Source organism: Trichomonas vaginalis, chromosome VI (genome assembly GCF_026262505.1).
Source record: "Trichomonas vaginalis G3 chromosome VI, whole genome shotgun sequence".
In the NCBI taxonomy this organism is placed as follows: Eukaryota; Parabasalia; order Trichomonadida; family Trichomonadidae; genus Trichomonas; species Trichomonas vaginalis.
Window position 1 is genome coordinate 6,751,082 of NC_067208.1, and position 16,004 is coordinate 6,767,085.

The 16,004-nt window shown below is 30.6% G+C and overlaps 8 protein-coding genes across 8 annotated transcripts, besides 3 other annotated features; 1 reads left to right on the top strand and 7 right to left on the bottom strand.

The window, feature by feature from the left end:
* Nucleotides 1-5,505: part of a mobile genetic element that runs on past the window's edge.
* TVAGG3_0818350 (DNA/RNA polymerases family) lies at nt 1,651-2,428 on the bottom strand (the record flags this gene model as incomplete). Its single annotated transcript, XM_051247913.1, has 1 exon — nt 1,651-2,428. A coding segment is annotated over one exon (778 nt), but the record flags the coding sequence as incomplete, so codon positions are not given.
* Nucleotides 3,537-4,366, bottom strand: TVAGG3_0818360 (uncharacterized protein; the record flags this gene model as incomplete). The annotated part of the gene is made up of 1 exon (XM_051247914.1): nt 3,537-4,366. A coding segment is annotated over one exon (830 nt), but the record flags the coding sequence as incomplete, so codon positions are not given.
* A 1,191-nt stretch (nt 5,506-6,696) lies between the features above and the next one.
* TVAGG3_0818380 (CNH domain containing family) lies at nt 6,697-9,580 on the bottom strand (the record flags this gene model as incomplete). The annotated part of the gene is made up of 1 exon (XM_001306686.2): nt 6,917-9,580. The coding sequence occupies one exon, from the start codon at nt 9,578-9,580 to the stop codon at nt 6,917-6,919; it is 2,664 nt and encodes an 887-aa protein (XP_001306687.1).
* A 504-nt stretch (nt 9,581-10,084) lies between these two features.
* TVAGG3_0818390 (chromobox protein-like protein 3 (Cbx3) family) lies at nt 10,085-10,594 on the top strand (the record flags this gene model as incomplete). The annotated part of the gene is made up of 1 exon (XM_001306687.1): nt 10,085-10,594. One exon carries the CDS (start codon nt 10,085-10,087, stop codon nt 10,592-10,594), a length of 510 nt encoding a protein of 169 aa, XP_001306688.1.
* A 228-nt stretch (nt 10,595-10,822) lies between these two features.
* TVAGG3_0818400 (uncharacterized protein) lies at nt 10,823-11,380 on the bottom strand (the record flags this gene model as incomplete). The annotated part of the gene is made up of 1 exon (XM_001306688.1): nt 10,823-11,380. The coding sequence occupies one exon, from the start codon at nt 11,378-11,380 to the stop codon at nt 10,823-10,825; it is 558 nt and encodes a 185-aa protein (XP_001306689.1).
* Nucleotides 11,381-11,550: 170 nt separating this feature from the next.
* Nucleotides 11,551-12,048, bottom strand: TVAGG3_0818410 (uncharacterized protein; the record flags this gene model as incomplete). The annotated part of the gene is made up of 1 exon (XM_001306689.1): nt 11,626-12,048. The coding sequence occupies one exon, from the start codon at nt 12,046-12,048 to the stop codon at nt 11,626-11,628; it is 423 nt and encodes a 140-aa protein (XP_001306690.1).
* Nucleotides 12,049-12,600: 552 nt separating this feature from the next.
* Nucleotides 12,601-13,639: a mobile genetic element.
* Nucleotides 13,640-13,795: 156 nt separating this feature from the next.
* Nucleotides 13,796-14,206, bottom strand: TVAGG3_0818430 (uncharacterized protein; the record flags this gene model as incomplete). The annotated part of the gene is made up of 1 exon (XM_001293928.1): nt 13,796-14,206. The coding sequence occupies one exon, from the start codon at nt 14,204-14,206 to the stop codon at nt 13,796-13,798; it is 411 nt and encodes a 136-aa protein (XP_001293929.1).
* A 279-nt stretch (nt 14,207-14,485) lies between these two features.
* Nucleotides 14,486-16,004: part of a mobile genetic element that runs on past the window's edge.
* On the bottom strand, nt 14,525-15,082 carry TVAGG3_0818450 (uncharacterized protein; the record flags this gene model as incomplete). Its single annotated transcript, XM_051247915.1, has 1 exon — nt 14,525-15,082. A coding segment is annotated over one exon (558 nt), but the record flags the coding sequence as incomplete, so codon positions are not given.

Genomic DNA, 16,004 nt, shown 5'->3' on the forward strand with positions numbered 1-16,004 from the left:
GTTTATTTAATATCTTGAAATCCTTTTTAAAATCTTTTTGTTTCTTTAATGTTTGAAATGGATATAATAAAGTGAATGATGAAGGATTAACTGAAGGAGGAGGCGGTTTTGGTGTTGCAGGTACTGTCGTTAGAGGTTTTGGTGTTGCAAGTGGTTTAATTTTATCTGCTTTGATTTTGGATGATGAAGTTTGGAATTCATTCCTTCCTTCATTAATTCTGGATGTATTCTATTCATTTGTTTTAAATATGCTGTATATAAAGGTTTAATATACTTTCCCGCTTCGAGTTTATGTTGAAGGATGAATTCCAAAAGTTGATCTTCATTTAAAAGTCGGGCTGAATATGGTTTAACTAATGAATCATAAATTAAAGCTTGTGCTTCATTTATGGTCTGAAGGACCTGGGCGTTTGCACCTTTTGTTTTTGCTCCTTTTTTTGGTTTTTGCGGCTCAGGATTATATAATTTATATAATTCATCAATATCTTCTTCTGTTAATACTTTATTTTTAAAATCTTTCAATTGTTTCAGTTGTGATTTATTTTTCCCTTTGAATATTCATTATTTAATTTTGTCTTTAATTTTAGAAATTATTTTATCATGATATTTCAAAATTTCATTTTTATAATATGGATAATAATATCCATATCATCACTCGTTATATTGTTATTATATTTTGGAGATATGATTTTAATTCATAATAACTAAGAATTTTTGATTAAGTACTAAATCATCAATTAAATTTTCTAAATCTGAGTTATCCATATAAAAATAAAATAAATGTTTTAAGGGTGCCCACCTCTTTGAATCATAGTATCAAAAACATCATTAACGGTTCCTTTTGTCTCTTCTGTGGCATTTTATTAAATAAATGGCATACAACATCCATTTTCACAACACACAGCCTTAGTGTGTGCTCCTGTTAATGCAGTCTTACCAATTGTTAAGCGAGTCATTGACCCATTTTTAAGTTGTAAATTAATATTCTGACCATCAAATATCACTTTATCATTTATTATATCCAAATAATTTTTAGGTGTTAATTGTTTATTTTGTCGTAAACTAACTCCTTTCATTTTTTGTGCAATCTTTTTAAAATCACTTCCATCAATTGAACCGTTGAATGATGTATAACACTTGGGGCATAAAGCAACCATGTTATCACCTTGTTTCTCAATTGCTAAACCCAATAACTTCTTCTCATGTGCTTTTTCTTCAGCTTTATTCTTTAATTTAGGTTTAAATTTCTCATTAAAACAAAAGAAATCAAAAGGTGCGAATTTGTAAATGTTTTATCATAAAATTGTTTATCAGTAACAATTGCTTGAAATGCTTGAGTGTTAGGAAGATTTGGGTCGCCAGCGATTGCCCAATAAGATGAATCAGTATCACCTTCAATGAAATGAAAACGATTAACATTCATGCATTTATACATAAAATCATAAATGAAAACCAAATACCAGTATTTTGCGTTATCTAAAGTGAAGAATGCCTCTTGTAAACATGTATCACATCTATAAAATCTATCTTTAAGCATCACTTGATACGTATCTTCACCTATTTCTCTTATGTTTTTAAACTTATTTGACATACATGCAACGCGTGCCTTCTGTGCATTCATTATTTTAGTCTTTGCGTAATTTTGTGTATTCATTGCATCGTAACCATATGATCCATTAAGTGAAATCTTGCAAAATAAACTTTTTCCTTTATTTCCTTCTAATTCAGCCTTTTGTCTTTCGTTCATAAATTCGTTCGCAAATTCATTAAAGCAAGTGTTTTTCGTAAATGTTAAAATTGATTGAATATCATCAATGATAAAATGAAATCTGTCTATTAGATACCAAAGATAATAAGAAGAAAATGGTTGATATTGGTTGTGTGTTGATGCTAACTGAGTTAATTTCCTCTGTTTCTGGTCAACTGGTAGATTGTTTGATTTCATGTAATTATACATAAAACTGCCAATTGTTTTTTCATCTGTGATAATATCTAAGTTTCTTATTATTGGTAAAAAGTTTATGTAATCATTAATGTATTTTTCATCAATGTGACCCTTTACTTCAGCCACGAATAAAGTATTTTTCTTTCTAATTATTCCCAGTGCTTTTGCTTTCTTTGTTGCTGTATCACAAATGATAACACCATTCAATCTTCCCGGCATATACATTTTATGGTCAGTATATTGAATGAAATCATGAGGATTAGATGAAAATGATGAAGGATATAATGAATTAAAATCAACACCAACAAAATGAGTCATAATGTTGGTGGTGTCCTCATTTGATACAGTTTTAGTTTCTGGATTATATGAAAGTTTATTAATGTGCGTGATTCCTTTAAGATTAACACGATGTTGAACATTTGATAGACCACCAGTAATTCCATTACGGAGAATGTGATAAGCTTCAACTGAATCTAAAGTCATTGGTAAATTATTTTTTAATGCATAATTTCTTAAATTGATTCTTAAACGTTGAACATCTTCATCTTTATTTGATTTTACGACATTGCAATAACAACACATTAACTGACGATTTTCTTTGGTATGTGGTTTTTCATTATCGATTCTATCCAATGTTGGTTTATTAGCATATGTAAACGCTTTACCACACATTTTGCATTTAGATGAAAGGATTAAATCGTGATAGTATTGATAGTCATTCATTGAAACATTGTTTTTAGTATCCCTTTCTGCTTTTTCATCTTGTTTCTTATATGATTCAATTTTATATTTCCAATACTTTTTCGTTAATTCAAAACTTGATTCCACATTTTCTTCTTCTGGATATGTTTCGTTAGGATTGAAGTTCTTATATGCTAACGCGTAACGAATCATTGATGCATTCGATGATAAAGAAAGATTATGAAGCATGTCAATTTTATAAACAAATGTTTCTTCGATAATTTTATCAATTGGGTCAATCATAATTTCAACGTCTTTATTGCAATAATGAATAAAATATTCTAATCTATTCTCAAAATTTTTAGCATCATTGAGATATATTTGATAATCTGAATCGGATATAGTTTCTTGAGTTAATGCTGAATAAAATGAATCTTTCGTGAATGGTTCCTTTTTATATAATTCATCTTCGTAATTTTCCCACGTGATGAATTGATAAGGGAAAAAGGATTTAACACGTGATTTATTGTTTCCGAAATCTTGAGTGAATTGGTCTAATGTCCCACCCGCTATATAATTTCTGATGTCAATAAATCTTAATTCATATGGACAGTTTTTCTTTACAATGATTTGCTTAAATTGAGAAGATGAACCCAGCATTGATTTTATTTTCCATTTTGCAGTGTTTAAATCACGAAGAATTAAATTTAAATCAAACTTTCCCGAATTAAAACCTATGATATTCACTTTATTAAATTCTTCATCTAGAAGTTCTTTAAATGCTTCCTTTTGTTTCTCATTTAATGTATGAGACAAAGTCCCCGCCGTTTGGTCCGTTTGCGGCTTCATTAATTCTTCATATTGTTCAATATTTGATTTAGCAACTAATGAACAGGTTGAAAATAAAAACTCAATCCAATCAGAAATAAAAGAATCACTCGAAGTTAAGCAAAAATTCCTCGTAAATGTTTTATCACGGTCTACGACCTCGCCACTTTGCGGCTTTATTTTGACAGTTGATGATACCATAAATGGTTTTAAGTAAGCGTTCAAAGTTGCACATTCAGAAAGTTGAAGTTCTTCTTTAGTCTCTAATGTTTCGAAGTCAAAAGTAATATAATATCTTGTTGGTTTATAATATTCCTGCAAATTATGTGCTAATAGCCATTGATATATCTTCTGTTTCGTGATATGTGGTGCATATGGTTGTTGTGTGTTTTGCAATTGAACGTCTTGAATTAATCTTCCATTATTTTCTTTACATTTCTCACAATGTTTTAAAAATCTTCTTTGATTTTTCCTTTCTGGATCATCACGGATAGAATAAACTTCTTCTTTGCAAAAGGGGCAAACTTTATAGCCGGTGAGTGCTTCAACGTCTGTTATTCTGTCAGCGTGAAGTTTTCCACATGGACTCTGTGTTAATAAAATATTTACTGTTTCAAATTCTGGATCTATCATTATTGAATCCACTAATGGAAAGTCTACCTTATTTATGTCTACGTCTTCCGGTTGAGGGTCACAATAATAAAAATCAATATTAACGTTTAACATTCTTGCTAACCTCTCACTTTCTGATGAAATGTCAAATCCTTCATATGCATCTATGGCTTCATTTAAATAACTTCTACGAGTTTTAGGATTAACACCATCAGGAATGTTATAGAAGCGTTTAAATAACCTTCTACCTTCTGCTCTTATTTGATTATCATTCATTTTAGCTGTTCCGTTTTTGTTCATTTATGTAAGAATAAAAAATTAAAAAATAAATAAAAATAAAGTTTATTTTTTTTAAAGTCCAGGGCTAAAGTCCATAAAATGAATTAAGAACACATAAATTTTTATCATCCGCGACGTGACGAATACATTTTAATTTACTCAAGAATGCGTACCCTGATACATTAAATCTAATTCCTGTCTTATTTAATTTCACAACTTTGAAAAGGAATGTATGAATAGCTATAAAATGATGAGATGATGTTTTATGGGTTGCTTCCATTTTTTCTGAAATAAATGAATAAATATAATGTTTATAAGTTTTCATATCTTTTATGTTCTTAATAATGAATGGTATAGACCTTTCAACTTCGTCTTCCTTCGGTGCTGTTCTTTCATATGAAACATTATTGGTATCTTCAATAATGAAACCACAATCGCATAAAATTTTATATGTACCAATTGTTTCTTTTGATATTTTATCTAACAAATCAAAAACTTTATCAACACCTGTACATTTATTTAAATAATAATTTGTGTAAATATCATGGTCTTCTTTCTTAATCGTATTTGTTGCATATGTTACATTTTTCAGTGCTTTTTTGAATTTTTCAGAATCAAGAGGAGGTGAAAGTAATATACATGGATAATCTCCATCGTCAATAAATTGTAACTTATGTTTATGAATAAATTTTGTGCCTTCTTCTGAAAGTGTTTCGTCAATATCACCATCTAATAAATTTTTAGTAGATTCTGAGACATAATTTTTATATCTTTCTTCATGAGATTTTTGAACTTCTGATTCTGAAGCTGGGATATTCATTAAACCCTCTACTTCATTTTCATTATATTTTTCAACTTCTCTTAATTCCTTAATTTTTTCATCTATTTCATCTCTTATTTTTTCCAGTCTTTCAATTTCATCATATTCATCATCTTTAATCCGTTCTTCATAATATTCAGGGAAAACATCAGGTTCTTTAGGTTTTTCTTCTTCAGATGTGAGATATAAGAAATTTATAACATCATCTTTATTCATTTTTCCATCATAATCAAACTCATTTAAAAACTCCGCGAATTTTTGACAATTTCTTAAATAATATTTACTAACCTCATAACCCGCTTCCTCTAATATATCCTTTATTTCCCTGTTTGTGAATCCCAATTTTTTAACGTCGTTAGTTTTGACACTCATTTTCTTACGAATTAAAAAAATAAATTATTCAAAAATGTAAGACATGAATTTTTAAAGTTTATTTTTTTATTTTTTTATTTTTTTTTATTTCATTATGTATGGGTTTAGTGTAAATGTCTTACAATTTTGAAAATTTTTTAAATCTTGATTTATTCAAAAACGTAAGAATAAAAACCGTAAGAATCATACATTTTTTACTTCATATGTTAAAAAAAATGATACAAAATCGCTCGATATTGTATGAATTCTTACGTTTACAAAAAAAGTCACAAAACCCGCATCATATACTACTCAAGTAGTGTAACTTTTTTATCTACTTTCTCATTTATATCAAGATTTGGGAATTTGGATTTAAGATCATCAACTTTATCCCATGCAATATAGTATAAAGGAGATTCTGTTGAATATAAATTCAGAATTTCTTCTTCTTCCATTATAGGTTCAAAGTTTTCGAATTTGAAACCTTGAAAATGTACAAGTGCTGCTAATCTCTTGTTTTTTGGTTCATAGATACATGAAAATGCGTTTGATATCTTTTGATAAAGCTCTGAAAATAATTTGATTTCTTTAACTCGAATTTGTGAAAAAATATCAATCAAATAAAGTGCCATTTGGATAGTTATTTTGCAAGTTGTTATTAATTCGATAATTTGTGAAGATATTTGTAAAATATTATTGGAATTGACACCCCAAATAATTTTTGATGCTTGATCTGGGTATTCGAATACTTTAATTGGCTTAAGGTCACTGTAAATGTGCTCATTTTCATTTTTTGGCTGCCCTGCTTTGAAAAAAATTTTGAAAAGACAAAAAAAAATCATACTCTTTTTTACTTGTTTGGCTGCGAATTGGTCTCTTGAAAAAAGTTATTGATTGCAAAAACCAGAATTTGCATCTTCTTTTAATTGAATTCGAAGTATGGTTTGTTTTGTAAATGAGTATTTACTCCTGCTTGAATTTAATTCATATTTCTGACAATCGACGTATCGAACAATTGAAATTTAACTTTAAATAGGTGAAAGCCGTGTCATATTGAATGAAATTTGCTCTTCAATATCTTAAGAGTCCACTAACAACTATCTGATATATTCTCGAAATGCCGATTACAGGATTGAAAAGACAAAGAAAATAAAACATTTTCCATGTTAACTGAGATGTAGCCATTAAAGGACTTCTTTAATATGAGCTGAATACATGATTTAGAACTCAATATTGTTTTACAAAATGGGAAATTTAAATATGCATACATTATTTTGAATCAGTCAAATCTAATGCATATTCACCAGTTATTGAGAGGCCTTCAAACAGTTTGAAGACAAAATGTAAAAAAAAGTATAATTTAAAATGAACTATTTAAAATATAAAAAACGAAACTTTTTTTAATTGTTTGCGTTAGTTCCACCTTCGTTCAGACACATAATATGAGTAACAGTGTTATCAGGTCTTACGTAAAACAGCTGATCATGGAACTCTCTTCCACAAATTGCACAGAAAGTATTTCCTGTTATATGAGCGTATCCGCCCTTTAAATATTTCAGTTGCTGCTTCTTTCTCTTTATTGTTTCTTCCAAAAGTGCGTTTTCTATTTCCAACCTTCTTAATTCGTTAACTCTGTCAACAGAGACTGTTTCAAGTAGCTTGGATATGTCGTACAATGTAACACTCGATGGCAACTTTGAAATCGCTTGTGCATAATCGATTTCTGTGGAATTGTTGTTAACAAGTGTTACAATTCGTTTCCTGTTAACATCTGAGTCTTTTTCAACCAGTTTATTTAATAATAATGTATAAATTTCACCTGGATTAATTGAGAGCTTTTTAGCGGTTTTTTGACAAAAATCTTGGGTTATTTCGAAATCTATCTCAACTTTGCATAACAAGTCGAAACAGTCCGACAGCTTTTGGAAGAAGTGGCTCCTGTTCTCGGAAGACCCATTAATGTTCTGTTTCAAGAAGGAATAAACAATCGAGTAAACTTTTTCTTCAATAAACACAGGATCGATCTCTATCTCTACTTCTCCGAGCTCAAGTACTTCAATGAGACCTTTCCGAGTCAACTTGTTCTGTTCGTTCTCTTGCGAAATTGAGATATACTGTTTACCGGCGCGTTCCTTGGTCAAAGGCTGTAGTTTCTTTATGTATAACTCGCATAACCTCATGCACAACCTCTTATCTACGAAGTTTTTGTCGAAAATACAAAAACGTAAAAATTTGATTTCTACTAACGTAACATCTATCTTTTTAACGATGTCCTGGTTGTTACTTAAGTTCTGGATGAAGTTTAGCAGCGATCCATCCTTTCCTACTGAGCCTCCCTCGATAATATGATTCATATCCAAATTTGGAGAGCAAAATACTTCATAGCTTCGCTCAGGAATGTAATCAACCAAATCCTTGAAGTGAGTTTTGGCCAAAACAGCGTAATCCGGTGAAGAAGTGATGTATTTTATAATTGAATCGTAATTTTTCTTACTTTGGAAGTATTTTATAGCTCTTGTGTGTTGCCCATGTACTTGGCATAGCTGGCAGAACATTGATACTGAGTTTAATGACATAAAGAAGTTAGATGTCGACTCGAAATAAATATCTGAGTAATGTTCCTTAATAAAAGTCTCGAAATTGTCCGGATCCGTAATCGCAATACATTTTGCCAGTATTGAGTATATAATTAACTGGTTCATTGCGTCAAAATTCTTTTGAGAATCAAGAACAAAGTAAATATAGTCCTGTAGAGCCTTAACTTTCTCGACATCGTAACTCTTGATGCCAGTTACGTGTCTATCTTTCACTTGCAAGTATGGTTTCTTCAATGATACGATCTCAAAATTACTCAAAGCTTCGTGAGGGAAAATTTCAGGGAAATATTTGAATACTTGTGCAGGAGGAAGTAAATCTCGTTGGAAAAATTGAAAGGCTTCGGTTACTTTGTCTTGAGTTAGCAAATAAGCACCGTACTTATGGAATAACTGGTGCTCAATAAGGGAGATGTCTTTCTCTGACTCTTGGAATGAGAGACAAAGCTCTAAAGCTGTTAAACTTGACTTGTCTCCGCCAGATGATTCGACAAAGTTCACTTGGCTGTAGGCTTCTGTAAATTTGATGAAGTAGAGGTTATTAGAAACACCTAACAATAACATTCGGTTGGGTAAAATGCATAATGTTTGTGATGTAAAAGAATTTGAAAATTCATATTTTTGATTTAATTGTTCGAATGGAATACAGATCATGGAAAATGTTTTTCCGTATGTAATAAACGCGTATGGATAGCTAATTGTGAAATCAACGACTTCGCTTCCTGCATTTAATTTCAAATCTTGAAATGGGCCTTCCCAAACAAAGCAAATTTCATTGGAATCGCTCTTTCTTATTTTGTAATACTGATATGCGACATTTTGTTCAAGAACTTTGCGATCAAACGATTTTGGCATATATCCCTGCGCAACACCAAATCTGCTGAAGGAACCAGCTGGTGGAGGTACATTATTGAACGTCTCTGAGTTGAACATGAACAGCTTTTCGCCCTTTCCGTAGATAATTGCCGAATCATTTGTGCAAACAATATTTGAATCTTGGCATTCGATAGATTTACCGAGTTGTCCGAAATTGTTTGCCAATGATAGGAAGAATAAACGCTTTTTTGATAACACTAAAAGTTTCTCTCTGTTTGGTTTTATTGCAAAATCATCAATAGGATCAGGAATAGTAGTAATGGGTGTTGGAATCATTGTTGTTGAGTTGACATCTTCTGGTATTGAATATAGTTTCTGATTAACTAAGACAATTAAAGAGTAATTTCTAACAATATGCGAAACTTTATAATGCGGGACGATTTTCTTGATTTGACATTTGCCCCATGGATGGAATTCCGTAAATTCTTGCTTCTTTGCGAGTTTTAGATTCACAAATAAAGTTCTATAGATTTTTCCGTCTTCTGTAACAACGTAAGCGAAAGAATCAGTGTGAACAATGAATTTGATTTTTTCTGTATCGCCAAAAGTGTGCTTTAATTGAGGAGAATCAAATAAAGGAAAATCTTTTGACATTTTGATTTTTTTTTCTGACACCATATCATTTCAATTCATAGAAGCATAAGATAAGATATGTAAGACTTTTTATAAGCCTGAGATGGAGATTAGAGGCTGTTTATTCATTGCAAATCCGTGTATTGAAGTTTTTATTTTGAATTCACGAATCATTAAGCATATTCTATTCAAGCATTATTATCTAGTGATGATTTAAAGATCTATGATGACTTTCGAATGATTCAAAAATGTAATTTTCTATGATGATTCCGATTCGATGAGGAAAATTCGACAAACTTAGACAATGTATGTTGTAGATATGGTTTGACGGATAATATTTATCACAAAACATCTCATTCTTTTAGTAAATATAATCTTTGGAAATAATCTTGATTTTATGCAAAATGTTATCTACAATATATTATGTGTAGAGTATCTTCAATGTGTATAGCAATGAAATTGAATCAGAATGAGCATAATACAATGATATTGAAACAAATGAAATTTTAAACGTCATTTTTTATTATGAGTGATTCGGAATTAGAATTCTCTCTTGAATCATCAAAGAATCCTTCACCAGTTAAGAAAAAAGATGTTAAACCTATGAAAGCTGATTCAGCTTCAGATGAAGACTCAGAAGATGATTATGAAGAAGATTCTGATGTTTATGAAGTTGAAGATATTTTGGGTCATAAAATTGTTAACAACAAAACTTATTATCACGTCAAATGGAAAGGATATCCGATAGAAGAAGCCACTTGGGAAATCGAAAGTAATTTAAATTGCGATCAAATTTTAAACAAATACTTAAAATCATATGAAAATTATATTGATTCGGCGCAATTACCAGGAAAACCAATTCCAATTCCTAAACGTGTGCTGAAAATCAAAAAATCAAAAGATGATGAAATTGTTTATGTTGTGCAGTACAAAGATGGAAAAACTGCTGATGTCACATCTGAATCTATGAAGAAGCTAAATCCAAAGCTCGCAATTCGCTTTTTAGAAGATTCGATTTATTACAATGCAAAGTAACGAATTTTAACATATTGTTACCTTGTAATCTACTATGGATTCCGAGAAGAGTTAATTTTATTCTCATTTTTCTTCTATTTGAAATTTTAATTTTTGTATATCATAATTTCCTTTAGATTTTATAATAAATTGTTTGTTATCGATAAAAGCCAACAACATCAAATAGAAAGAATACCTTTTTTATAACAAATAACGCATATGTCAACAAAAAAAATTCAAACAAATAATTTAATTTCTAATAATGTGAAGAGAGGCTCCAAGCCGAGGTCTTGGTCGTTTTTGTCCAAGAAGCTTCTTCAAATCTTCTGATATTGAAGTACCTCCAATATCTACTGAAGGTTTACGAATAGGCATTGAACGAGTCATAGCGGTATGAGAGCGCTCGGTTGGGTAGTTGATAGTCATTTCATTATTGAGACTTCTTGTTTCGAGCTTTGATTGTCCCCTTGTAAGTGTTTTCATAGTAATTTTATGTTTCATAGCAACTTTGACTTGATCCACATCTACTGGGCAAATAGGAAGTGTAGTTAAGATTTTCGTTTGCATTCCAGAATCTTCTAATGATTCTCCTTCTTGAACAATGAAATCCCATGAGCCTTTTGTAAGCTTTCCAACCGGGGTAGATTGTTTTTTAACTTTAAATGTTTGCTTCTTCCACTTTTTTTGTGGCCTTGGATGGTAAGCCCACTTAGGATCGCTGAATCTTAAATTTGAACGGCCACGTGTGATTCCATCCCTTGGTGGAAGCTCAATCCTGTCGCCAATGACGATAGTTGGGAGCTCCATCTGTAAAAAAATTACGTTTTTTTTATTTTTGATTACATATGGATTTGTAAATTAGCTATTATGATGGGGAAACAACCAAGCTTACTGATGTGTAATTAAGATGACTGATTTCCAGTAATAGATTTTAGGAAATTATTATTGAAGCATCAAAATCCAAATTTAATAGTAAACATATTTGTTTATGATAATAAAAGTACTAGAATATAAAAGAATAGGAACTGAAGGCAAGAATATCGCGATCAAAATCATATTGCTTCGTTTTCAACAAGGCCAAGATCAACATCTGGATCGTATTTGCCACTATCTTGCCTCTTCTTAAGAATTATTGCAACGATTGTTACAGTTATTATAATAATTGCGAAACTACCTAAGGCAATTGCCAAAGGAATTTTCTTATTTTCTCCACTTTCGTCTGGTGTTGGTGTTGGAGTTGGAGTTGTTGAATTTGTCGAAATTTCAGATGATGAAGATGAAGCTATTTCTTCGTCTTCGAAAACTTCTCCTTTCATTTCTTTTCTGAGGTCGGCTGCATCATATTTAATAGCAGATAGGAGCAAACATGCAAAAAATATCATGCTTCCAATGATTTTTTTATTTGATCCTTTGAATGGAAAAAATTGAATGGATAAATCACAATCTGTCAAATTATCTAATCCTAGTTTTGACATGCAATAATCAACACTTGCCACATAAACAAATGATCTTTAAATACTATAGCCAAAAATTTGTATGATTTTCTAGTGAATTACAAAGATATGATAGCTCAAAACGAGATAGATGTTTGGCTGGTCGACTGTCACTGTGTGATTACAGTATGCAATCAAAATGATCTCCAATTTCGCATTGGAATCTTTCAATTTGTTATTGAATTTTACAATTTGTATTCTATTATATGATTCACCTCGGATATAAACATTTTAATATCATATCAATGAATCAAACATTCTACGAAATGATATATACTATTTGTCTCAATTTGTTAAAATCATAAGGCAAAATATACATGATTCTTCATCAGCATCTATCTCTGTCCAATTATATTCAATTCACATCAGCATGTTCATTTACTATTACAATGAATGATTTCAATTGAATTTTAAACAGAAATTATTATGGCAAACATCACGGAATAATAAAAAAAATCAAAAAAATGGGTATGGCTCAAAACATCTGCCTTATAATGAGCTTTCCAGAATGCAAATTTTTCTTGTATTTTTTAAGGGTGCACCCGTATGTACGTTTATTTGAGAGGAGGAGGATTACCCTCTCAATTTTGAGGGATTCGTTAGTTTATTTTCTCGATGAATATGCAATAAAATTTGATTTTTACCTTATCAATATACTTCATATAATATACACATGTTCATGTAAAAACTTTTTTCCAAAATCCTCAGGAATTAAGGGATTTTTGAATTTTAAGAATTTTTTTCGAATTTTTTCGAAAAAAAAATATTTTCAGAACAGCCTTAACGGCTAAGATTTAGGAACAATGTTAAGTATCAAAAAGAAAGGAGGTCTGATATAGACAACATATATCGTTGAAGGTTGAAAAAATCTCTAATATTTGAGCCCAAAATTTCAAATTTTAATTTTTTGAAAAAAGAGGCCACCCGTATGTACGTTTATTTGAGAGGAGGAGGATTATATTTTTGAAAGGGTGAAACATTATGAATATGTTAATTATATAATAATATGTATTATTATAAAAAAGAAAAAATAAAGCACGTTAAAATTTTTCTTTCTTGATTTTTTACAAAATCTACTTAGAATTATGCAAAATATGACTAAATAATTATAAATTTCAAGTTAAATTTTAATTTTGATAAATAATTTAAATTTCAAAATATCAAGTTCAGTTCGACTATGTATGTAGTAATTCCTCAATAAAGTGCCAAAACCCTATTAAAATATATGAACATTTTCAACATTTTAATGTTTTTATTTAAAATTTGATGGAATATGAGCTTCAAACAATTATTATGTAATAAAAATAATTAAATATATGTATTTATTCGTATTACAACAGTAGTAAGTCGATTCTTCCTTTCTTCTACTGAGTTTTGAATTTGATTTCGAATTGTAAAGAGATTCAAAGGGAAAATACTAGCGGATAAAAACTACCTCCATGAAAGGGTCATAATGGACTCAAGTTGTATTTTTTGATATTTTTTGCTTTTCGAGCCTAAATAGGTAGCCAAGATAATGCCTAAAAATAAGGTTCTAAATTCTGAAGTTTACATGATCCTCTCGTGTGCACCCTTAAACATTTCGAAATTAGAACATAATTGTAAAACAGAACTGAGTCTTTAATGTGGAACAAAGAACAATGAATATCCTAATATATTATAAAAAATAAACAAAACTAATTAATAAAATATTGTAATAACTTTCGAACTTAAAGCTCTGATCTTGTATCTATTTTTTACCAATGAGATCAAGCTGCTTTTTTTCTTCCTCTGATAAACTATTAAATTTTGCCATACAATCGTCATCGTCAATGAATATATCATCATATTCTTTTTTGAAATTGTACATTCTTTTCACATCTGTTTCATTTTGAATCAGTTTATCGCAATTCGAGCTAATTGATTCAAATAAATTTAAAAGCTGTTGTAAGTCGGATTTTTTAATTCTTACTTGAGTCATTTGACCTAAATTTTTATTGTGTAAATATGCAGCATTTTCGAAAGTTAATGGAATTTGATTAGAATTCATTTTTTGTAAATTTTCGAGAATTGCATCACGAGTTGGATCAAGTTCGTTTCCCTCTACAGCTTCTTTTTCAATTTGATCCCTTACCTCTTTGGGTATAATAATACAACTCATGAATAAAAAAAATTGACTTTTTTTTTCTCATTGATCAAATTGATTTTGATTTGATTAGTTCTAAAGTGAGCAAAACGTCTAAAAATAAGATTATTCTTATCATTATTAAAAAAGTGTTCAGATTTTTTGATGAATATGAAATTGACTTTTGTACTAACTAAATCCGGTATTAATAGTACAGTATACATTGTGCGTCGCCTGTAGCCTACAGCTACAGGCACCGACACAATGAAAAAAGTGACAGAAAACTGACACCATACGGGCGCGCATATGTACGCATATATGTGTAAAAATAAACGTTCATATGTAAACTAACCTTTATTCACTAGCAGGGGCTGATAAATCATAATCGTCGAGAAGTACGATAGGTGGTCCCACAGGTTTAATCTGTATGGAGAGGCAAACGTGACGTAAGAAGCATAACACTGGTTTCTCAGTATATTTAATAGACTCTGCTGTTGGCTTAACTGTAAGCTTATATGTAATAGGTGAATTAGATAACTGACCCTGTTGGAATGTATAATCAGTTTCGCAAGGGAATCCACATAGGTAATGACCTAAGTCATTTGACTCGATTCCAAATTGAGGGACTGATGTGGTTGTGATAGACCTCATGACATCATAGTTGAAGCCAACAGTATCGTTATTATTGTTAGTGGCATTTGCCTGCATCTCATAGAAGATTGGATCATTAGATGCTTGAGCCTCAGCGGGTATGTTACCATATGCTCCACAGTTCAATTGAATTTGTTCAAACAATGGATTTTCATAGGTAGTGTTATAATTAGGTGTTTTCTTAAATAGTGTATAAATGGTGTTCACATATAATGGAGTAAATGCTGCCGTGAATGTACAAGGAGTTCCTTCACCTTTAGCCATTGAACCATCCATAGTAATGCAGTCAATTCTTTTGATTGGGAAGTTTAGAGTCTTTGCCGAATATCTTGTCACCAAATCACTATAGATGTTAGGGTCCAAAGAGAATGAGTTACAGTATGTAATCATTTCAAAGAAGTTTGCATTCTTCTTAGTGAACTTAATAAACTTGGTACCAAATGATATCGTACTCTTATCGGCATTCCAAGTTACAGTATCAATAACTTTGATACCTTCATAGATAGGAGTGAAGTGATTAGTGATTGGAATATAGCTTGTAACATTGGCTTGCATGTTCGGTAATGGTAGAATATCCTGATAACTTAATGGTGTCCAAACCATACCAGCAATACTGAACTTAACCTTAAGTTGTAAGTTACCAGCAAACGCTGGAAGGAATCTAATGTTATTAAGTATTAGGAATCTTCTTAGGTCAATCTTGATTGGTATGTGGAACTTTAATGTAGTTGCACCACTAATTGGTTTATTGAACTCAATAATCTGTCCAGAACGAACTGTATCACATCTATTGAAAACATCTTTATGTCTAGCCTTACTAAATACATCAACTTTCTTAATAGCTTCTGTTGTAGATGCAGTAGAAGTAATGTAACCTTCTTCTCTAGCATTATCTTGTGTATAAACACTTTTACCATTAGCGATTAATTGATATGATTCAACAGCATAGAATGAATCAATGTATCCCAACCAAATTGCTGGAAGATGTGCACATGATTTGCCACCAGCATATTTAGTATCAATTGCTTTAATTGCTGTAACATTTGATCCTGTAGGAGCTGTCTCAACAGCTCTTTCTTTATATACTTCACCATCATATTTAGGAACTTTTTCATCAGCTGGTTCAGTTTCTGTTGTAATTATGCACTCACCATCGACATAACCACTAATGAACGTATTATAT